This window comes from Anthonomus grandis, chromosome 5 (genome assembly GCF_022605725.1).
Source record: "Anthonomus grandis grandis chromosome 5, icAntGran1.3, whole genome shotgun sequence".
Taxonomy (NCBI): Eukaryota; Metazoa; Arthropoda; class Insecta; order Coleoptera; family Curculionidae; genus Anthonomus; species Anthonomus grandis.
Genome location: NC_065550.1, coordinates 14,434,624 through 14,458,329, shown reverse-complemented (window position 1 = coordinate 14,458,329; position 23,706 = coordinate 14,434,624). Strand labels below are relative to the sequence as shown.

Sequence of the window (23,706 nt, the reverse complement as noted above, 5' to 3'; positions counted from 1 at the left end):
TTGAGCGCATTAAAAACTTTAAAAGTAAATTTCTCATAAGGGTTTAATTGTAGCGAAATTTTTGAAAAATACCTTTATTAAGCAAAACTGCACAATGCATATTTCAAATAAAATAATAAATTATGCCAAGCCTAAAAAAGTTATTAAATTTAACTTAACCTCTTTTTTTCTCAAAAGGCCGTTAAAATATTTACATATCTGCTGTTAAAATATTTACCATTATTACCTATTTATGGGACACGCTGTATAACATAGGTACATGATAAATCATTGCATACATGTACTGGGTGGATCATAAATTTTTATATACCAAACTTTTACTTAATTTACATAAATTTTTGCATCACATCTATAAATTGGATACACTCGTTTTATAAGGCTATAATATACAGATATATTTATTAAGTTCGTGCTATACAGTATACACAGAACATAAATATATAGGCTATATACAAGATTATTATTGAATTAAATAGACATTTGCATTATACGTCAGTTTGGCTGTCAGTTAGGCACCGCCTACTTTTCTAAATTTTGTTTACCAACTGGTTGATGTCTATGAATTTAATTTCTGATATCTGAAAATTAAAAAAGAAATGCAATATTGCAGATAAAAAATTTTATGAAATTATGTTTTTTTACAAGGCAGTATTTATTAAATCTAATTTCGGAAATCTGAGTTCTTAACCTCTTAACCTCTACTAAGGTTTTTCCAGTCTATTAAGCTAGTAAAAAATTAAGTCGAAAATGACTGTAGACATGGCTCTACCACTATTAAAAGATCCTCAGATGCAATTTGGAGCAATAACATTTTTTGCCAAACAACACAAAGGGGATACATGTGGTAGTAATGGACTTCCTCTAACTCCAAACTCTATTATTATTGTTGGAAGAGCACAGATTCTAAAGACAATTCGCAACCCCTACTTGTGTGAATATTTGGATGTTTTTAGAGGCAAACATGGTAAGGTTTCTTGGTTAGCAAAGAAATTTGTATATCTGTGGTTTAAATCATTTAGAGAGGACCATAGTTTTATCCCAGTACTGTGGCACACCTATGACAGATGTTATAGAAAGGAACAAATTTGAAGCCTTACAAATTAAGCAAATAGCATATCAGGCCTTGGAAGGTTTGAAAATTCTTCATGGAATGAAAATAGTTCATCGAACTTTAAGCAATGATAACATTCTTTTGCAGCAAAATGGAGATATTAAGCTGTTTAATTATGGGCTTTTTCATATGACAGAATCCGGATCACTAGTTTCTTTTCCTGTACTGTAAGTAATAACCATTTTTTAATGTCTATTTTTTTATTTAAGAAACAAAAAATTTAACTTAATTGTGGGGTTAAGTTGTCTGTTTTGTTAACTCGTTTTCGACGGGTTATGACGCCGCTTCGGGAAATCATTCACATCGACTCCGTGGCGCAACGGTAGCGCGTCTGACTCCAGATCAGAAGGTTGCGTGTTCAAATCACGTCGGGGTCAGTAATTTTTTTTTTAATTATAAACCTTTTTAAAGTTTAAATTTCTTATGTATTTTGGGAATAATCTTATTCTAAAAAATCAGATAAGTTATTTAAGTTGTTCAAAACCAGAAAATTTTGAGTGCTCTGGACCTTTGTGCATTCTTCTTTGACTTTTTTTTTCTCAATGGGAAATGATTTGAGAAGAAAGCTTCAGTGAGATCTTATCAAATCAATATACAGGGTGTTTCACTAAGCGTGGACCGCGGGTATATCTAGGAAACTGTCAATCTGACATCATTGGAATTTTTTTTAACCCTCTAATAAAAATGGCCATGAGAAAATGCTAGAAATTATTTTTATGTTCGAAATTCGGCCACTGGGGTCTTAATTAAAAAATCAATAATTGAATTCTACTTTTCTCCGGAAAATGTCACAAGGTACCTCTTTTTAACATAACCTTGGAATATTGTAGAATATACAGGGTATCCCGGAGAATATGAGAAATATCTCGGATTCAAGTAAAAAAATAATTAATTAAAAATTTTACGTGATCAACACTACTAAAGACCTCTTAAAATGGAGTCCTTAAGACACATTTACCTTGTTTATTTTACGAGGGGTGTACTAAGTTGTACATTATAATGCTTACATTTTTAGGATTCACTCTGAAATAACAAATATGGATAGCTTGAACCTTAAACTAAAGAAAAGACACTCTTTTTCCTTATCAATAAAATGAACTGTTATGAAGAAAAAAAATACGTTAAAAAGAACCATGATATGAAATTTAAATAGCACGGCTTACATTTGATAGCAGACTCAAAAAGTAGCTTAAATTTACCAGAAAAAACCTGCAAACCGCAGTAGACTATCTTTTTTACTATTTGAGTTATTACCAAAATAGGAATTTTTGACGCTTAATATGGGTATATTACTTGGCATTAATGATTGAGTTTCTTTTGTTTATCTGACACCTCCCTTCACAGTTATCTAGGCATCGGATTAATGCAAATTATGTGTAAAATAAAAGAATTTCTAAAAATTTCAAAGCTATTGTAGTAAAGAGATAATTTAATTTAATCGTAATCCTAATCTAATCTAATATATTGATGTACTTATATCTAGATATTAAATCTAGAAATTGCAAATAATCTATTTTTGACAGTTGACATTTTTATTAGTTTGGATTGTTCTATTTCAAACTCATTATTTTCATTTGTTTTGTTGTATTTTGTGGAGTGTTTTTATTGTTAAAAATCACTTACACCATATATTTTGTTTTGAAAAGGCTCATATTATGCTGTAAAATATCTGAACGAAGGCATTATAGGAGAAAAGTATTTCGACAACTAAGATTACGTTTAGGACAACGAGAACTACTTCCTTTTCATGTTCCAATTAGAAGGCGTCCAGTACGAAACCACGAACCAAGATAATATTATAAACATTTTTGCATATGTTGAAGCTTGCACCAAATTTTTTCAGAAAATGATTTTGACCAACGACTCGGCCATTGTTTGTTGGCTTAGAAAAATGTGCAAGGAAAATCTGGTTCTTTGGCTATAACCCGTTAGCTTTTAAACATACTTTAAATTTTTTAGGATTATTATGTTTAAATTAAATTATCTTTTTAATATAATAACTTCAGAATTATTATAGAAATTTTGTTAATTTGGATTAGTCTGATGCCTTGAAAAACTGCAAAGCAGGGTGCAAAATAAACAAAAGTAACCCAACAATTATTAATAAGTGACATACCCGTATTAAGCGTTAAAAAATATTATTTTGGTAATAACTCAAAAGAGACTGCGGCGTGCAGGTTTTTTTGAGTACATTTAATCTAGTTTTCGGTTTTCCTATCGAATCTATACCGTTTTATTGTTGCCTTTTAATTTTTTATAGAAAAATGAATGTAAAAGTTTTTAATTCACATTCAATTTTACTAAAAACTTATTCTAAAAAAACGTATGCGTTTACGTTGCCTACTACTGGATACAATATTTAAAAGTAATTACATTTAACTTTTAAACAAGCCCAAGTTGAATAAAATCGGACTCTTTTGAAAGTTATAGCAATTTAAACAATTACATCTTCACTATTCTTCCCTCTACTTTATGAAGGTCAGTACGTCACCGAGTCCGACCAAAATATATTCCAGGGTTTCTAATTACGTTAAAAAAAAATGGTACCCTAAACTGACATTTACTGCACAGAATAACAACTATTGACACTTTAATTACGCCACCTAGTGGCAAAATTTCGAACTTAATTTAATAATAGTAAAGCGAGATATAGCCGCGATCAACGCTTAGTGAAACACCCTGTATAGAGTAGAGGAAAACTGTTATTCAATGTTTAATTAATAAACTAATACAAAATTAACTTACTTAAAACTTTTTCGATTGGAGTCAATGTCTCTAAATGTGTGTGTTGAATGACGTTCCCATTCTGGTTTAATCAGTCAATTATATTAGTTGTAATACATTTTTGAAAATATAATCATAAAAAATAATTAGAATTTTTTTTTTTAATTCTTCAAAGCACATTTTAAATTGAATTTTATATTGAAGTGAAATTTAGAAAAAAGTATTTTAATTTTGTAATAACTGTTAGAGGTAATAATAGACCGTCATTCCATCGATCTTTAGTTTTGAATGTACTCTCTGTGCCTATGTTTTTGACGTGTCGATGGCATCTTGGTGCTGAGCAGTGTGAGAAGGTGAAAGGATTTTCTTTTCTTGGAGATGGATTGGGATAGGTTAAAAGGAAGGAAGAAAATGACTATGTAAGGTCTTAGCAATCCCCAGAAATGAATTTTAAACAGTTATTTGTTAACACCGACTATTTAAAGGCTTAATCATTGTGTAAGAAAAATTCTAATACCATATATCATTACTGCATATCATAATCACTAAACACGCTACAAAAAAATGCTAACACCGCAAAAAAATCCACAACACTAAAAAAACCTTCCCACATCCCAAAAAAAAATAATAACGCATCATCGCATTTGCCTATTGTCTAAATTTAATGCAATCATCCCATTTCGGCTAATACCTATAAATTTAGGTTGTTGGCACCAAATTAAAATAAAAAAACAGCACAAAATAAGGATCAAATAAATTAAGCAAAAAAATTAAAAAGCTAGTCTAAAAATAATTCAAGAAGTATTACTAGATGTTATAAAAGACGTGTTTATAACATTTCCTTGTATTACGTAACGGCTGCGACAGATAATTAAATATTTTTTTGCTTTTCTAAATAATTAAAATTTGAATTACTGTAGAAGTAGGGATAGGCAAATATTTGTTAAAGGATTACTGCCTATTATTCAATTTTACAGATTCGTTAACAGAGGAATACTTTTTATGAATCAGCCAAGCAGTCTCGGGAACAAAAATCTAGAAAATTCAATTTCTTTTCTTAAAATGCGAGGTTTAATAGCTTTAAGGTATAATTTGTACACAAACTTGCGAAGTTTTTTTTTTAATTTAAGGTTAAATTTTAACGTCATTAGGAAAACAAACTGCTTTCGATTTATCCAGGTTTATTGTAAGGTATCAGGTTTTATTCATTTACCTACACTATGTTTTTCATCCCAATAATAACAGTTATTTCTTTTGACTTTGAGACATACTCAGTACTAAAATAAATTACTTACAAAAATAGCTGGAAAAACATAAATCTGCATTAATCATAAAATAAAATTAGGATTCTACTTTTTTATTAAAATTTTCTTCCTGCTTTAACTCAGCTTCTGCCATTTCAGCTTTAAACTCCGCTAATAACTTTTCAAACTCATTACATTTGTTCAATTTATTACTAGCTTCCAATTCAGAAATTCCTTGTTTTAAAAACCCTAACTTAAATAGAGCTTCTCCTCTCCTACCTAAGCAAAGAGCTCTATCTTCTTTATTTACTGGTAAAGCAGGCTTCAGTAAATTTAGGGCTTCCGTGCAGTCTTCAATGGCTCTGTTGTAATTCCCTAAAATTAACAACATACTAGTACCATTGCCAGATATACTTTTAAATTTGAATGCTTGATATTAAAAAAATACCTAATATAAGATGTAAATAAATGTATTTCTTAGTATACTTTTTTATATAATCAAGTTTAGTTAGGGAGGAATTATTTACGCTAGGGGTGTCTTTCTCTGACGTGTTGAGAGCTTTTACGCATTTTACGCTAGGATATTTATCCTTAAATTAATATAACTAAAAATTGGAAGAATTTTGAGTTATATTATAATTTTTCAAAAGTAATTTTTACGTTACTTACCAACGATAATTTGAACTTCAGACCGGGCAATATACAAATCAATAAACTTTGGGGCTAATTTTATCCCAAAACTAAGAGCACTGATAGCCCCTAAATAATTCTGAGCCTTCAAGAACTGTTTGCCTTTTGCAAGTAAATATTGCGGGTTCTTTTCTTCTGGTCTTAAATCTGCATCTACAAAACCTAAAAATTGAAAAGTTAGTATTTTTTTATTACATTTGCAACATAATTTCTTACCAGCCGATCTTCTAGCTTCAGCCTGTTTGGCCAAAAAATCATTTTCTTCATCTAATCTAGATTCCCTTGATGGAGTTGGAAATTCTCTAGGTGTGAAGAGTATTTGTAATGCCCTGGTATTTCTAGGCTTTGGTAATGCAACTTTTGTAACTTCTTTTAAATTATTTCGTTTGTTTTTTCCAGATTTCTCCTTTTCTTGCAGCATTACTTTAGGTGGCTTATCAGGTTGCTTACTTTGTTCCTCTAACTCAACTATTTTTGGTTTAATTTTTCGAGTTTGTTCCATGGATGATTTCCAATTTTCTAAGTCTCCCAAAGCACGGGTTTCCTCGGCCTTTTTTATTTCTTCTATTTCCGTTCTGACTCTTGTATCTAACTCGATCTGTTCATTTATTGCTACCCTAAAAAAATTAAATTATAAATAATGGAACAAATTTAATATAATTTTAATAGATACCTTTTTAATTCAGCCTTTTTGCTTTTTCTTTCCTCATCTCGTTTTTTTATCCGCTCATGCTCTTCTTCTATGAGTTTTTGCTTTAAAGCGTTTTTTTCCTTTTTTGTAAGATCCGTCACTTCCAGGGTCTCCCAAGTATTTTGAGAACATTTTTTCAAATCGAACAAGATACAGGTTGGGGATTTAGTACATGTACTTTGAGAGACGTCGACTTCTTCACGCAAAACCGCGTCAAAAAAGAACGATTCGAATGATGCCTTGATGTATCGTGGTGAAGTAAAGAGATCGACTCTTGTCTGAGGTACTCCGTGCAATGGTACTTGAATAACAACCCTATCTTCAGTTTGTTTCCATGTTAAATCTTGAATTATAATTGGCATTTTGTAATATTTTGTTTGTTTACATACGTTCCATCGATCAAACTACTGATGACAGAATACATTTCCTAGGCTACAGAGCGCGATCAATGATAACATGCAGTAATTAGTTGACGTATTTGAAAATGTTGCTTCAAAATCGAAAAATAAACATTATATCGGAAATGTTCTGTATAATATGGCGATGGCATATGAATTATATGTCATCGTGCCATTCTTCTGGACATGACATCTTGTCAAATAGTTATGGAAAAAGTGTTTGTTTTTGGTTACGAATTTATTAGTCACAAGAAGCAACTGCCTTAAAGAGGCGATTTCCCCAGAAACCTAAAACCAGTTTTTAAAATTATCTTAGTTTAGATAAAATATGTTTTCTTTTGTTGAAAATTATATAGAATTTCATGTGTTGGCATCAGCTAACGTATATACCGGGTGTCTTGGGAAAGTGGTTCGCCCCTATAACTTTTTTAATTTTTAAGTTAAAAAAAATACATTTGATACGTGGATGTAGACCCCAAATTGGGATTGGCTGACGTATTCAGTTCAGTTTGTCAGTATTCTGTCACTTCCGGTTTAACCGGAAATGACCCTAACTTTCTTATTTTAAATAGGATCCCCCAATTTTTTTTAAAATATTTTGATAGAAAATGACCTTCTATTAAAATGATACCCCATATGTCAACTTTTGACACCTAACCTTTAAATTATTAATTTTTTTATATTTTAATCTAGAGTGCTATGAATAATTTAAAATCGTTAATTTTACATCAAATAGCCCTAGAAAAATATAATTGACTATCTTTTGTTTTTCACAGCTTTCCTAGATGCGTCTAAAGTTTGCAAACTCGTATTTAAGGGTATAACTAATTTTTTTCAAATAGAACCAGGGTTGCTCACTACCATAGTTAAAAAGTGTATTTTTTTAAATAATTTGGTATAAGACAATCGATAGTCGTTAATCTTGGATTTTGAATAGATGTTACGCAAATGCTACTAAATGCTAAAAAGTCGCTACTTGAAAATTATAGAGATAGAGATATATAGATATATAGAGATAGAGATATATAGATATATATATATATGAATTTATAATTTTCAAGTAGCGACTTTTTAGCATTTAGTAGCATTTGCGTAACATCTATTCAAAATCCAAGATTAACGACTATCGATTGTCTTATACCAAATTATTTTTAAAAAATACACTTTTTAACTATGGTAGTGAGCATATATATATATATATCTATATGTTAGGATTTATCTAAAAATATACAAAATTTCATTCTTCGCTACTGACCTTGGGAAAATATCTTCTGAGTTTTGGAATATTTGAAACATGTGTACTTATGTTTTTTCCAAATACTTTTAAAAATTTTATGGTCCATACCCAGTTCCTCTTCAACACTTTGCCGAATTGCCTCCTTGAAACCATTTAATAATTTAAACTCCTTGAGAAGGAGTATAAACAGCCATAATAACAAAGTATATAGATTTCAACTTTTTTTGTTGTTTTGTTAACAATTTCAATTTGTTAGACTGTGATAATAAGTTGAGAACAAAATAATAGAAAATCAGCGCTTTAAAATTCAACAATACAGTCATACACCAAATTGAAGTCGGCCAATATCATTATTGTTATTTTGTAAACAATTAAAAACCGCAAATACATATCAGGCGACCAGAGGCGGCCGCTTATTGACAAGAAGAAGCGAAGTTGCCATTATTTTGGACAATGCGTAATCTTCATTTCCCCAACCTGTATATTTTTTACTACTAGGTCAAAATTTTAATAACTTTGAAGTATAAGATTACCTGATACTATATACCTGCATTACTTGTATTTTATATTAATTTAATAAAATAAGCTGGAAATGAGGCTTTAAACATCGATAATTTAAAAACAACTTAAGATTTAAAAAAAAATTAGAATTGGCATTAGGATGCAAAACTTTAAATGATGTATTCTATTTAAAAATCGTAACAATTATGGTGTAACTCTTTTGTTTTTCATTCAATTATTTTTTATACGATTTTCAAATTCTCCGAGCTAAAATACATCGATTGGTTATCTTGAATTTTTCCAAAATATGTATTTATGTACCAGTAACCATGTATATAAAATTTTTTTTTAAATGTTTTGTGATGTAATATTCTAATAACTTACATACACAGAAAACCATATGTTTTAACTAATTTCTAATAACCATTTATTTGAAAAAAAAACTCTTGTTATAACAATACGAAAACACATAAATTGTTTTCTAGAAGGACCATAAATTATTGAAACGTGTAATGTATGTCTCTTGAGGAATCTTCTAAAAGTGCGTATTATAATTTCGTTACAAAACGCAAATGTTTTTGTGGTCTATGTCTAGCAAGGGTGGTTTCACCAAGTCTTCGTCTTACGATCCGTTCACTTGCATCGGTATTCTGGACATGATGAAGTCTAGTTCCTATAACTACACCTATGTATCATGATATACCAGTGTATCATGATGATCTCCGAGACTTTACGAGATGATAAAGCAATCGTTATGGGCGTTAGTCCTTCGTTGTGAGCCAGTTCTAGGTCGTTTAATATAATCTCCAGTTTCCAAAAAATGTGTAGATATAAATGCGGTGCCCAGTGCTTTTTGATATGGACCACATAACGCTCAATTCAACTTCCGTCTCGAATCAACGCAAACATAGCAACTGCTGTTTCAGGACTACCAGGTACTTTTAAACGACTTTCTGAACACAGAAAAACTTTAAGCAACATCTGAAAAATTTATTAAAAACAATAAAATCCGTGACCAACTATGCAGTTTTGAGTGATAAAATTATGCAATTTTTATTTTAATACACTTTGTTAAACCCAGTTTTTTTTTTGTTCAAGTAAACGGATGATTGTTACTTAATACATGTTGTTTTATTTATTAATTAATAGAACAATACATCACAAAATATAAAGGAAAATTTTTAAAAAATTATGTTTTATATATAAAGGGCTAGGTTTTTCTTGACGGCGAGCGTATGAATAAATGAACTTAGGTATAATATAATAGATATTAATAATAAATTAATTAACTTCATATCATCATGAACTAGGACCTTCTCTAAAAGAAATTTTTCAAAAAAAGAAAAAATAAGTGAATTCATTATTAATGTTTTAGACAAGTTCTTTACTCTGCCCCCGAACTATTCCTGGTAGGCGTAGAGACGTCATACTCAGATCCAAAAGTAGATATTTGGTCCCTTGGCATGTGCTTAGCTGAACTTGCCTTAAACAAATTATTCTGGAGCACTTTAAAGTTGAGCCAACGGATTAGAAAAGTTTTAAGTCTGTTGCAAACCGATACTCCAATATTCGAGAAGATTGCGAGGGAACACAACTGTTATGATCAATATTTGGTAGGTAATTTTAAATATATATTAGTAATAATAATTTTAATAAGAATGATATTAGATGAAGACTTAAGACAAGCATTGTTATACCAACTTTCAAACATTGTTCACTTTATTTACGATTCTATAAAATAAAGGAAGTCTTTCTGTTTCTGATCTACACTAAAATGATTTCAAAACGTACAGAAGCTATATCTGTGCGCAATAAACAAAAAGTGGCAGTCCTTAAATTCTCAAGAGACTAGGTTGTATTGCTGTCGTATGAAGATAATTCCCATTCGATCCCAATGTGAATTAACTATTATTAATTTATGAAGTGAGTCAATTTCAAGATCTTGGCTGTAAATCAGTGCAAAATATTCTCCTTGCTTACAAATTAAGTCCAATTGATAAACTAAAAAAGGTTGTTGGTGAAGAGTGTTCAATTATATGAAAACATTCAAAACGTCTGCAATAATTAGAAACATTTCGCAAGAAATATTTACTCTTATTGGATGTCTTAATGGAGAAGTCAGTCGATAAACGCATAGATATTGGAGAACAAAAAATCCTCGCCGATTCCAAGAGGTGCATACACAACATCCACAGGAAAGAAAATGTACCGGAGTAATAATACGTAAAACATTATTAAGAGCTTTATCTTTCCGAAAAATAAATGAAGAGGGATATTTTTATTTGTTTTCACAAAAAATTCTGCTTTAGCTTACGTTTATCCGGATCCCGAAGATCAAGAATCATTTGTTTTGACATCTAGACAAAAGGAAGAAATAGACTTATGATAATGACTCAACCATTGGATTTCTTTTTAAACGGGTATGTTTACAAGAAAGAGTATAATAAAGAGAAGTCATCGGATTTATAGGCCCTTAGAGCGATTATATAATTGATAACGTTCAACATCTGATATTTTATCAATTTGAACATGTAACTATTCTATTTGTTAGAGAGAGCTAGAATAATATTTTGTTCTAAAACAGCTGTCCCTGTCTAATACAAAATAATATCAGAATTTGCAGAAATGCTGTTTTATTCTCTTTGCCACATATAACAGCTTATGTTTACACGAATTCTGAAATAATTGGTTTAAATAATGATTTTGTTTGTTAAAAGCTAACCAGTGTGGTTATAATTGTCGATTCATATTTAAATTAACGTAAGTTAATTTATTAAACGTATTTGGGTTATCTATTTTTAATACCTAATTAAGACTAAACAGAAATTGTATTTTTAGTGAATATTGAAATGTCATATTTTATTCTTAAGCCTAAAAATTATTTATCATTTAAATACAATTTCAAAAAAAAATATCTGGCATATTTGATTTGAAAATCCTACCATTAGCCACTACCTTTACTAGTTTATTTTTCTAGGTGCTTCCAGAAGATCTCAAAGAAATCATTGACTTATGTTTAAGCATTTCTCCAAATAAGCGTCCAACATGTAAACAGCTTTTACAAAAAGAATGCTTTCAGCAGTTCCATCCAAAACCTGAACAGAATCCTATTAGTAAACTATGTAAACCTTTTCAAATATTTACAATTCATGAATTTTACCACTGGTGGCAGCTGGCCGGAGGAGATGTTTTTCAAGAACTAAAAAAGCAAGGACTTATTAGGTCTAGTCCACCGATTTTATCTGTTCCTAGGTAATATGTATTTTTGTATATTTACATTAAAATTTCAGGATATTTATAAGTGTTTGCTGTGTAATTATGTATTAAAATCAACCGTAACTAGAAGTATAACTGTCTTGAGTTTTATTGGGAATGAATCTATTTTTATATTTCGTTAGCAATCTTGTAGCTGCTGCGTGAGAACAAAGTGAAACAAAAACTGCAATCAATAATTCAGGCTGAAGCCAATGTTTCAACAGGTCAATACCAGTTTATGTTATGTTAAGAGCCTAAATAGAATTAAAAAAAAAGACACTAAAAGGTATAAAATATATTTAAAACTGTTTAATAATTGGCTAATTTAAACCCTTTAATTTTATGATCAACTTGTAATCTTAAGTTTCCTAGTGTTCTCTAGTTCCTCTGAGACACAAACTGTCACACTTAATGTCAGTAATAATGTTCTCAAAAGCTTAACTGAATCTAGTTTTTGTGGTTATTTTGTTTTGATCAATTTATTTGGACTGTTCTTATAATAGTCGTATTTTTAGTATGTCTGGTTTCTTTATGCTGGGCAGGATATATTTTTTAGGTTCTTTGTCTATTTTTTATATTGTGTCTTGTATGTTTTTTGTCACATTTTTGAATGGTATTCTCTCTTAACTTAAAGTATTATTAACAAATTATTTAAACTCCTAAGGTTTTTGTTGTACAACTGTGATATTTCTTTTCCTTCAGTTCTCCTTAAGAAGCCACAAGTTGGTGGCGAAATATGAAGGCTTTATTCTAAGTGATTTAGAGTTAAATAAATAGCTAAATTATTTTCAGTTAATTCATTTCGTAATCACTTCTACTAATATATATATACCTACACGGTATAAACAATTCATTAATTTTTGCTATAATTTGTATATGTACGCACTAAGACTTGATGTTATTTTATTTTAGTCTTGTTCTAATAGAAGGCACTATATTAGGGCAAGAACGTAACCCATCAACACTATATGATCCAAGAATAGTCCAAATGCCATTAGATTCCCTATACCGTCGATTTTCTCACATACCTTTTGCAGCCTTTTATCCATTGATTCACAGCAAATCAGACATTATAGCGAAAGCTGATCCACCGCCATATGATGCCACTGGTTTGCCTTTAGTTATAAAAGAAAGAGATCCAGAGTATCAATTACATAGAGTGATTTTACTTAGACGTTTATTACATGTAAGTATATTATTTTATGTTTTCTTCGGGTTCTTGGACTTATGTTTATAATTTTTTTTTGTGTTACATATTAAATCCAGAATAAAAGACAAAATTAATTAATTTTATTTTCATTTACAACATTCATTGTGACCTTAATTAGATAGGCAATTTGTTTTTCACTCCTCGTCTGTCTAAAACTAGAATTTTTTATACCTGTTATAAAGAAATATTGTAGCTTAATTTCATAAATTTTGAAAACAACATAGTTTTGTTGTGTGTGGTCTAAACAAGGTGTCTGATTACTTCAATATGTATAATATATCTTATTAAATTGTAATGTATATAATTTGCTCAGATTTTCAAATTCGATCAAGAAATTACCGTTTTTTTATTTGTATATTTTTAGTCTGAATGTTTGTATTTTGAGAGTTTTATTTCTTCACAATGTTTAGTCAGTACTTTTTAAGGCTATTTTCCAGATATTGGATTATTTGGTCGATGTTCATCTTTACAGTCATTACAAGGCATAATTTTTTTTTCACACAATTAAAACATAATCAGGATAGTTATTTAATTTTGGTGTTTCCTATCGTTTCCTTTTCTCTATCATTTTCCTATTTTTTGTTTTCCCTATCGAAATAGAGAATTGAAATTTAAAAGATAATAATGAAAGATATTTTACGTTACTGTTGGGGCAGCAGTTATACAATCACCCACGTGTAGGGGGCAATAACATAAACTTCTATTTGTTTGTAGAAATTATTTTCACAGCCTTAAGAAATTTTAAAGGTGGAAGGATTTAATTTTTGTATATTTTTTTACTTTTTTGTGATATTTGGAAAAATAAGGATTTTATTTTCAGCAATATTTTCAAGTTTATTGTTCTTTTTCGATAGATATTGGTAGAGTAATTTTTTAATTGCTTAAATGTTGTAATACACAAGATATAAGATTTTTATATTTAGGTCTTTAATTTAGACTTAATTTTTAGAATCATTTACATTATGTTTTTAGTCTCGTGTGGTTTTATAATTTTTAAGCGTTTCTTTTAATTTAAAATACTTATATATTATATCTTATTATTAACTTCATTGGGTACTACTATATTTCTAAAATTTTCAACAGTACAAAACCATTTACAGAACAAAGCTAGCACACCAAGTAACAGATATAAAATATGAAAAAAAAACTGAAAAATACAATATGTGCTTAAGCTATAAGACCTACACATCTAACTTAAATAAGAGGGGAGAAAATTTCCCTAGTGAAAATACCTACTTGTCTAAGAGAACAGTTATGTATATCGCACAAAGCAGAGATGCTGTTAAAATTTGTGGTTATAACAAAAATTGGTGATTTCTTACCAATGTTAGTTCTCGAATGAGGACAATAAAATGTTTCGGTAAGCCGTGAGTTACATCTTGGTACTCTGAAGTTTAACATTGATAAAAGATGGGGCGAATCAATAAGATTGTGAGTAAGCTTATATAGAAAGTTATTAGAAACAAGCATCCTTCTAAAATTAAGAGAATCGATATTAAACTGAGACAGTAAAAGAGCATTATCAAATCCTCTTTGAGGATAGACACCAGTTTCCTTCAAATGCAAAAATTTGAGGAATTTTCCTTGAACATTCTCTAGAGCCATAACATGAATCTTATATATTGGATACCACACTAAGCTGCAATATTCAAGTCTTGATCGAACTAGTGAGTAGAACAGTGTTTTAAGAGATGTAATATTAGTGAATTGTTTACAGTTTCTCATTATGAAACCTAAAACTCTATTTGCGGATGAAAGGACTGACTGAGTGTGGGGAATAAATGTCAGTTGGGTATTAAATGTAACCCCCAAATCATGTATATTTTCACAATGCTCTAATTCTTCAGAACTGATACTGTATACGTAATTTAATGGTTTACGTTTCCGAGTGAATGTCACTACTTTACATTTAGATATATTTACTTTAAGTTTATACACCAGGTGTGTAAAATATTAAGTTGATGTTGGAGAAATACACAGTCGTCAATACTATTGATTCTGCTATATATTTTCAAACCGTCGGCAAACAGTAAGTTTTCACAAGTTAAGGCGCGGGAAAGGTCATTGATGAAAACTAAGAACAGTAAAGCCCCCAAATTCGATCCTTGAGGCACCCCAGATGAAGCCAAATACAACTCAGACTTGAAGCCGTTATAAGAAACAAATTGTTGCCTTGAAGTAAGATATGATCTAAAAAAGAGACAAGTGATGGACTAAATCCAAAAGAGCATAGTTTTTTAAGTACAGTAAAATGATCAATGCAGTCAAAGGCCTTTGAGAAGTCTGTGTAAACTACATCAGTCTGGCCGACGTCATCAATAGCATCACTTAAAAATTGAGTAAATTGAAGCAGAGACATTGTAGAACGTTGGGGCATAAATCCATGTTGCTGAGTGGCGATGAGTCTATAGCTGCAAACATACGGTTGTATATGACTTTCTCAAAGATCTTTCCAAAACTACTGAGAATCGCAATTGGTCTGTAAGTGGCAATATCAGAAGCATCCCCCTTTTTCAATATCGGATAAACCCTAGCCAGTTTCCAGCATGACGGAAATGTGCATGTCTTTAAGGCTAAATTAAAAAGATATTTAAGAGGCTCAGCGAAAACAGCACTACAGTCTTTTAGTAGAAAACAGGGAATAAGATTATGGCCCGAACTAGACTTACTCTTCATATTTTTCAAAGTTTGCTCAATTTCCAACTAAGAAATATCATCTATATGCACACAGAAATTTGAAACTACATGGTTATCATTTGGATTGAATAACAGATGGCCAGTTTCATCATTGTTTATAGAGGTATAAACACTTTGGAAATAGGACGCAAATGCATTTACTATGTGATTCGGTTCCTCATACACTCCGTTATGGTCATGCATTCTACCTGGTATTCTTGAACAACCCTTCTTTGTCTGTATATATGACCAGAATAAAGCAGGATTAGTAGATATACTATTTTGAATTTCATTTATATAAGATGCATAACAAGTATTTATCTGTGATTTAACAAAAGTTCTAAATCTTTTAAATTCAGTAAAGTGGTAGTTACTACCCGAATTTTTAAATGCCTTGTGATATTTTGCTTTAAGTTTTATATTGTGTTTTAGTTCAGTAGAATACCAGGATGGAAACCACCTCTTCTTTTTATTAATTTTAAATAAAGGAACATGCAAATCAAGCAATTGGTAAAGCCTATCATAAAATAGTTGACAGGCCAAATTAATGTTATTTAAATTATTTAGAAACGACCAGTCTACATTATACAAAGATGTATAAAGACCTGGAAAATCAGCTCTCTTAAAGTTATATGACTTACATAAATTATTTGTTGTAAAATTGGATAGTTTAGCTACTTGTCAATCAAAAGATATTGAAAGTGCGGGATGATAATTATCCTCAACCAACAAAGGTGCAGTGTCATGAGATACAATCCCGGATATGTTTGTGAATATGAGATCCAACTTACGGTTATTTATGTTTAATATTGAATTGAGCTGCGTAAGACCTGTGAGGTCTGCAAAATATTTTAGGTTATGAGCTTTACTGTCAGGTCGTTCAGATTCATAGAATAGTACATTAAAATCTCCCATTACCAGGACATTTTTGCAGTCATTTACCATGTGCGAAAACAGATCCAGAAATTGTTCAAAGGCTAAACTGGAAAGTTGAGGTGGAATATAAGTCACAAAAATGTGGACTATAAGATGATCGTTGATATAACATTTACAACCTACTAAATCAATTAAAGCAGACACTATCAACAGGTTACTAACATCAATAATTACGGTTCTTAGGTGTGAACGTATGGCCAATAATGCGCCGCCACCTCTAGTTAGGCCTAACTCATCAAATCGTCTGAACACATTATAACAGACAGGTATAATTTCATAATTATTGATGTCGTCAGACAACCAAGTTTCAACTAAGCCAATGACATCAAATTCAGCCACAGTTAATTGGGAATATAAATAATTCATTTTTCCCCGGAGACCTCGAACATTCTGGAAATAGCATAAACCATCTTTGACACCATCAATGCTGGGCCTTGATTGGATGTCATTGCAATTTGATCCATTTAACCCATATTGGCGTTGAATACCCCTATCTATATTTATAAAAAATTGCCCCCCTCTTGTTGACCTAGTTTTATATTTATACTATCTAAGAAGTCCTTATGTTTTTTAAAGTCAAACCTATTCACGCCTACAAATTTTGGCCAGAAGGAACTTTCGTACATAAGGTCTTTTTTTTTCTAAGGATGCAATTACAAATATGTTAACATTATCAAACCCGTTTTTTTTACGAATATAATTTATAATTATTTTAAAATATATTTTTATAATGAGAAAATTGAGAGTTGAATTTTAAATTTTTATTTTTATCATTCAGGAAAGTTTGGTTTACAATGTTGTAATATGAAGTTTTATCAGAATAATACATTATCCGCCGTTATTCTGATAAAACTTCATATTACAACAAAGAGTTAAGTTTTTTTTAAAATCGGCACATTTTTACGCATGCCTGAGAATAAAACATGCGCTTCATTCTAGGCATGCGCGAAACCAAAATAAATGTATAAAAATATACGATTTTCTTTAGCTTGAACTGGCTTTATTTATTCATATATTTTAGGGTTATCCGTTTACCAAGGAGTTTATAATAAATGAAGCTGAGGAGGATATTCCACCACTTTTACGTGGAGAAATCTGGGCGGCTTTATTAAATATAAGAGCTAGTTATAAAACTGATTATTTAAGAGTTGACAAATTTACACACACCACGACTGATAGACAAGTATGCTATTTTCTTTTGCAATAAATCTTGTTTAATTAATACTCTTTTCAGATAGAAGTCGATATTCCTCGTTGCCATCAGTATAACGAATTGCTCTCTTCCGCAGAGGGTCACAAGAAGTTAAAGCGAATTTTAAAAGCTTGGGTGTCAAAAAATTCTAAATACGTATATTGGCAAGGATTAGATTCACTGACAGCACCGTTTTTGTATTTACATTTTAATGATGAAGCCAAAGCTTTTGCATGCTTGTCGGCCTTTATACCTAAATATTTGTACAATTTCTTCCTTAAAGACAATTCGGCTATTATTGAGGAGTATTTGTGCAAGTTTTCACAGTTGATTGCCTTCCATGATCCGGATTTAGCAAATCATTTGCACGAAATAGTTTTTTACCCGCAGCTGTTTGCTATTCCTTGGTTTCTAACGTTGTTTTCACGTAAGTATTGAAATTCAAATTAATATATTATATAACAATTAAAATTTGCCAAAATAAAAAAATATACTTTGTCACCATAACACTAATTCTCTTTGAAAAAAACTTACAGCCTGTAGATGTAGATAAGAAATAAAATACTTGCTTAAAATTCTTTTAAACATTTTTTAAACGCCGCAGATTACCGTGACATTACAGACAAACGGGACAATAATTACATCATCTGTTTGATAATGCCGATGAGTTCATATATATGTATTTTAAGTTATACCTCAACAATTAAAGATATAATACTGTTTGTTGACCCAATTAGAGCATGTTATGCAGTGATTCAAACATTCCTAGGTCCCAGACAAACATATTTCGTGGAATTTTCGAGAAAAGATAGTAAACGTGCCTTAGCCAGTTTAGTTTTGGACCTTGGTATATTTACAATAACTTTTTCCATTCTTTATTATCGATTTGTATAATAGGTCACTGTATTTTATATTTCTCGCTTGTAAACAAGTTTCAAAAACATTCAAACCGACTGATTATTTGCTTTTTTAAAACACTTTTCGGTCAATTTTGAAATGCATGGTAAAATCCCCAGGTCTATAATTAGTGTGGTTAATCACCACCCTTATAAATAGGTACATCTTTGGTTCTCCTTAGGATATCGGGAGGTATTCCAGTTTTGATTAGTTAATTTATTTAAAATGATCCAGACTGGTTTTACTCTTCGTACAGTTTATAATCTCAAATCATTAAAACTAATTCTATTAGTATTTAAGTTCAAAGATGGAGGATTACAACACTTTATTAAAATCACAAAACAGTTTTAAAACTAACCAAAACTCTATATTTTATTCTCGACGCTTATTTCAATTTTACACATTGTTAAATTTTAACATTGTTAGCGAAACATGAATAAAATAAAGAGTTTTGGTTAGTAGTAAAACAACTTTGTGACACTCTAGTCACTCCAAAGGTTTGAACCATAGGACTAACAATTTCATTGTGAATTATCAGCCACATATGAAAATATGATTGATTCATTATAAGGCTCTACAGACTGATTTTTACATAAAGTTTTAAAGATCGTACTTCTATTATGATTTAAATTTGTTAACTTTTTCAAGCTTTTTTTGTAATAGCTTGATTTTGCTTTCAAAAATTCTCGTTTATAAAACATCTATCCTGCCTTAAGTATTTTTTTAAATGGTGACTTTTTACTATATTGAGTAGTAAAAACAGATCTAGTGTTAATATCTAACTCTCAGAAACTGACTCTCTGTAAAGGACATTTTTAATCTAAGTGTAAAAACATACCATTATTATTATCATTTATTACTATTTTTTGACATAATAAGTACTCCTTTATAAAGCAGTGTTTTTCTGTTTGTCTTCATTTGTTGTTATTTATGTACAGCAGTTGGGATTATACTGTAACGATCTTAACATCCGCGAATATACCTGCTGTTCTCCGCCATTCAGGAATCATCTCGTCTGCCGCCTAGACTCAAAGGTTCGACGAAGATGAAGAGAGTGGCGGAAACACCTTGCGACATTTCGGAACCCACGTAAAATGTTATATAATGTTCCAGGACTATGGTTTACCAAATATATACGGTTTTAAATCACACCTAAACGAATAATAAAAATGCTATATTGGTGTCAGGTGTAGGATACACCAGAGATTTGTGATATAATGGAGGTATGCAACTTTATATACTCAACTCCAAAAATAAAAAGTAATATTGTAAGACATAACTAACAGACCAGAATGTTAACGAGCTGAACATACCTCCATCAAAGAAAAGTATAAACCAAAAATTTGTCACTTATTTAGGTCCCAAACTCTTTAATTTGATACCAAATGACATAAGAAATATCCCAACTAGGAAAAAATTTATTTTCTTACTTAAAGACCACTTATTTATTAACAATACTATGTGTTTGGAAGTTTTTTAAATTATTAGTAGATATATGTATAAGAATAGGGTCTTTTAACGTATGGTGTGGGTATGATAAAAAATATTATAACTTGTATTATGTAAGGGATTTATGAATTATATATTTTGGCTATAGTATGGCTCAATTGTCAAAAAGAATTATATTTATTTTTTTTAGAGTAAAAAGAATTAAAATATAGGTACTTACATTTATTTGAGTAGATAAGAATTTATTTGCACAATACAGGTGCGTTGTACAGTTAAAATTGTAGGGATAGTGTTAAAATATTTATATTATATTTTGTTATTATGTACATATATTTATATTTATTGAATTAATTAATTAATTAATTAATTAGGATGTGAATTGGACTTTAGTCAACTGGGCATTGGTGAAATATAGTGAACTGGAAGCTAAGTTACCCAAAAATTTTACAAAGATGGAAGAAGATTTGAAAAACGAACTGCTGGATAATTCTGTAAAGATAGAAGAAAATTCCACCAACTTGGAAGATAAATTGCTGGAAAATTCTGATTAACCCTAAGAAAAAAAACTTTGGCCACTCATCAATTTTAAAAGTGAGCTTGGGGAAAGGGTAAAGGAAGATACTGCCAGGCTGGAAGAAAAGATTTTGGAAAACAATTCCAATTTGAAAGGGGAATTAAAAGAAATTGTGAAGAAATGAGAAGAAATTCTGGAAAAATATGAAAAAGTGAATTCAGTCACTGATAGAGGGTAGGAACTAGGAAGGTCAAAACAAAATTGCAACAGTTTTGATGAGCTGCAGTGGACAGCAAGAACAATTTTATGCCAATACCTGTTGGCCTTAAACCACCTCGCCTTAACAATAACAAATATAGTTAAAGGCGCGTCCCCTGCGTTGGCGTCAAGAGGAAATGCTGCTGCCATCCTGCAAAGAATGTCCTCCGAGGGGTAAAAAGTCCTTGAAGCTCTCAAGAACTCTAATGCAGTATTACACCTGCAGTCAGATAGAATGGTAGAATGCATGAATAGAACCGGTACTCGGTTTAATAGGTATTTGGCCAAAGCAGTCTCTAGCCATCAAAGAGATTGGAATAGCTTTCTTCATTTAGCCGACTTATCGATTGGTCATCAACGATGTCCTTTACAGTATACAAAAGTCGCCGCAGTGTAAAGCTCGACTTATTCACTTTAACCAATTGGTTCCTTATTATGAAAATCATGATACTGAGCTGCGGTAATAAGTCCGATTTGACATTTGATGAATTCATGGCTATTATTTTAATGGCCGCAGGAGTCGATGTAGCCGCTGAACCACAGCAAGACCTGTTTACTGCTTCAGCTGAGTATGATTTGGCACATTGTGTGGCTAAGGATTTTCAAATGTCTGGTGAGATAGCCGAGGCCTAACGACTCTGTGGTAAGACTCAGGCAAGCACTAAAGATAACTGATGAAATTGGTAGAAAAATTTACCTAGCTACTAAAGAGGCATCAGATCAGAAGCCAGAAATCAGTGGCTATATGTTTGAAACACTTTGTATTCTCTAAGTCTGGTAATGTCAAAGCTGGCATGTGGACTCAATAAATTGGACTGGAGTATGATTCGGAGCATGTGGTCTTCAGGTTTAGGAGTGCAAGGCCTGGGGTGCTGTTATACTCTTTAATGTCGAGCATGAATTGTTACTTCTATAAGAGCTCCAGTTGCAAGATAGAAGCAGTGTATGCAGAAAATATAGTAATATAAATAGAAATATATGCAGTGTAAATAAATGTATTTCGTATGTACGTGAGTAATAAATCAGATGGATATGGTTGTGCATCGATTTTTTCAATTCACACCTAAACGAACAGTAAAAATGCTAATTATTATAAAAAACGTAAATTATTATAGTTGGCCAGAGTTGCTTGAGATACAAACACTTTCGTCCCCATATGCCCCAAATGACTACAGCTCTTTTCTAACAACTTTCAAGCATGCTGCTTCCAAATAAAAAGGTACAGGATGTCTCAAATTCGAGGGTGCCCAATGGGTTTTGTAAACCCCTAAAAGGTCGGTTAAATAAGTAATTTTTTTTTAATACGTATTTTCGAAATTTCAAAAAAAATGTTTAGCCTTAATTAAAGCCGCAGAGCAAAATAAATAACACTTTCATGGCTACATTTTTCGCCCTACATGATGGTTTTAAATGGATAATATAACGTCTATTAGTGACCATCCTAATTTTTTTTGTTATGTACATCATATTTTATTATATCAGATTTAAACACACCCTTCAGTAACGTTTCCAGGTAGGTAATAAGGTATCACTTGTTCATAAATTATTTCGAATACTTTTCAAGCGATAATTAGAAAATTTCTACAGGTCTCTCAAAATTATTTTAATATAAGTGCGATACATTAAATAATGGTATAAGTTAATATATCGCCCATAAGAAAAAGAAAAGTTGATGATGATTTAGACTTAATCAATCTAAAACATGGCATATTTTAGATGTATTTCCTCTTTACAAAATCCTACATCTCTGGGACAAACTTCTGCTCTGCGATTCTTCTTTTCCAATCCATATAGGCTTATCTATTTTGACACAACTAAGAGATAGACTGCTTACCTCTGGATTTAACGAATGTATATTATTGTTTTCTGATCTGCCGGAAGTGGATATTGAAAAATGTGCGTTGTTATCGCTCTCGACTTACCAGAACACTCCAAGAAGCATCACCAGCAGAGAGCACGAAAATGATTTGTTTAGAAAAAGAACAGAGTTGGTAGGTTGTGCTGTTTTATGTTAGTACTTTTCCGTAAATATTTTTAATCGCGTATTTAGGATATCTCTGGGGTGACACTAGACGAACTCAAGAAGGAAAGATGTGCAAGAATCAGCGCTAATGATGTTGTAAGCTTAGTTAGAAACCAACCTAGGAACGCACTCTTAATAGATATCAGAAATAACATAGCGTAAGACTAGTTACTGCTTTCATCTTTGCCCATATATTACTAAAATATTTATAGATTTTCAAGATGTTCAGTAAAAGGCAGCATAAACATTCCATTTTCAAGTGTACCGTTTAGCGATAAAAATATTGAAAATCTCGGAATAAATTATTCTCAAATAAAATCAAAGGGTGATAAAATTGTGGTGATAATTGGAGATGAAGAAACCGACCTTGAGAGGGTAAGATTCTAACGATAATGAATTGAATAACTTAAATTATAAAACTGATATCAATTTTTATATTTTAGTTTCCAGAATTTTTACTACAGTGCAATATAAGTAAAGTATGTGTGTTACATGGCGGATTTAGCACTCTTTTACCAGTGACGCCGACAATTTTAACTTCTAACATTCCGTTATGATTTTTTTAATGCGACCTATGATAAGGATAAAATATAAATTATTTTATTTCATTATGTTTAAGATATCTTTATAAATTAATTTGTATAATTTATTTATTTATTATCTCATTGTATTTATGTAATAAAAGTGAATTGAAAACTTA

The 23,706-nt window shown here is 30.8% G+C and overlaps 2 protein-coding genes and 1 non-coding gene across 4 annotated transcripts; 2 read left to right on the top strand and 1 right to left on the bottom strand.

Moving 5' to 3' along the window:
* The first annotated feature begins 520 nt into the window (after positions 1-520).
* Positions 521-23,706, top strand: LOC126736583 (TBC domain-containing protein kinase-like protein). Of its 2 annotated transcripts, none has more exons than XM_050441005.1 (11): positions 521-964; positions 1,020-1,278; positions 9,972-10,209; positions 11,574-11,848; positions 12,764-13,037; positions 17,695-17,856; positions 17,908-18,292; positions 22,700-22,974; positions 23,034-23,164; positions 23,219-23,381; positions 23,450-23,706. In XM_050441005.1, the coding sequence occupies exons 1-11, from the start codon at positions 748-750 to the stop codon at positions 23,561-23,563; spliced, it is 2,493 nt and encodes an 830-aa protein (XP_050296962.1). In that variant the 5' UTR covers positions 521-747; the 3' UTR covers positions 23,564-23,706. The 2 variants fall into 2 exon arrangements, with proteins under 2 accessions (XP_050296962.1, XP_050296963.1); XM_050441006.1 differs by lacking the exon at positions 521-964 and having other exon boundaries at positions 1,020-1,130; positions 1,199-1,278.
* Positions 1,417-1,488, top strand: Trnaw-cca (transfer RNA tryptophan (anticodon CCA)). The gene has a single exon. It is a non-coding gene; the product is annotated as a tRNA-Trp (tRNA).
* Positions 5,000-6,916, bottom strand: LOC126736594 (dynein axonemal assembly factor 4-like). Its single transcript, XM_050441024.1, has 4 exons — positions 6,443-6,916; positions 5,986-6,386; positions 5,749-5,931; positions 5,000-5,454 (listed from the first exon to the last, which is right to left on the bottom strand). The coding sequence occupies exons 1-4, from the start codon at positions 6,820-6,822 to the stop codon at positions 5,177-5,179; spliced, it is 1,242 nt and encodes a 413-aa protein (XP_050296981.1). The 5' UTR covers positions 6,823-6,916; the 3' UTR covers positions 5,000-5,176.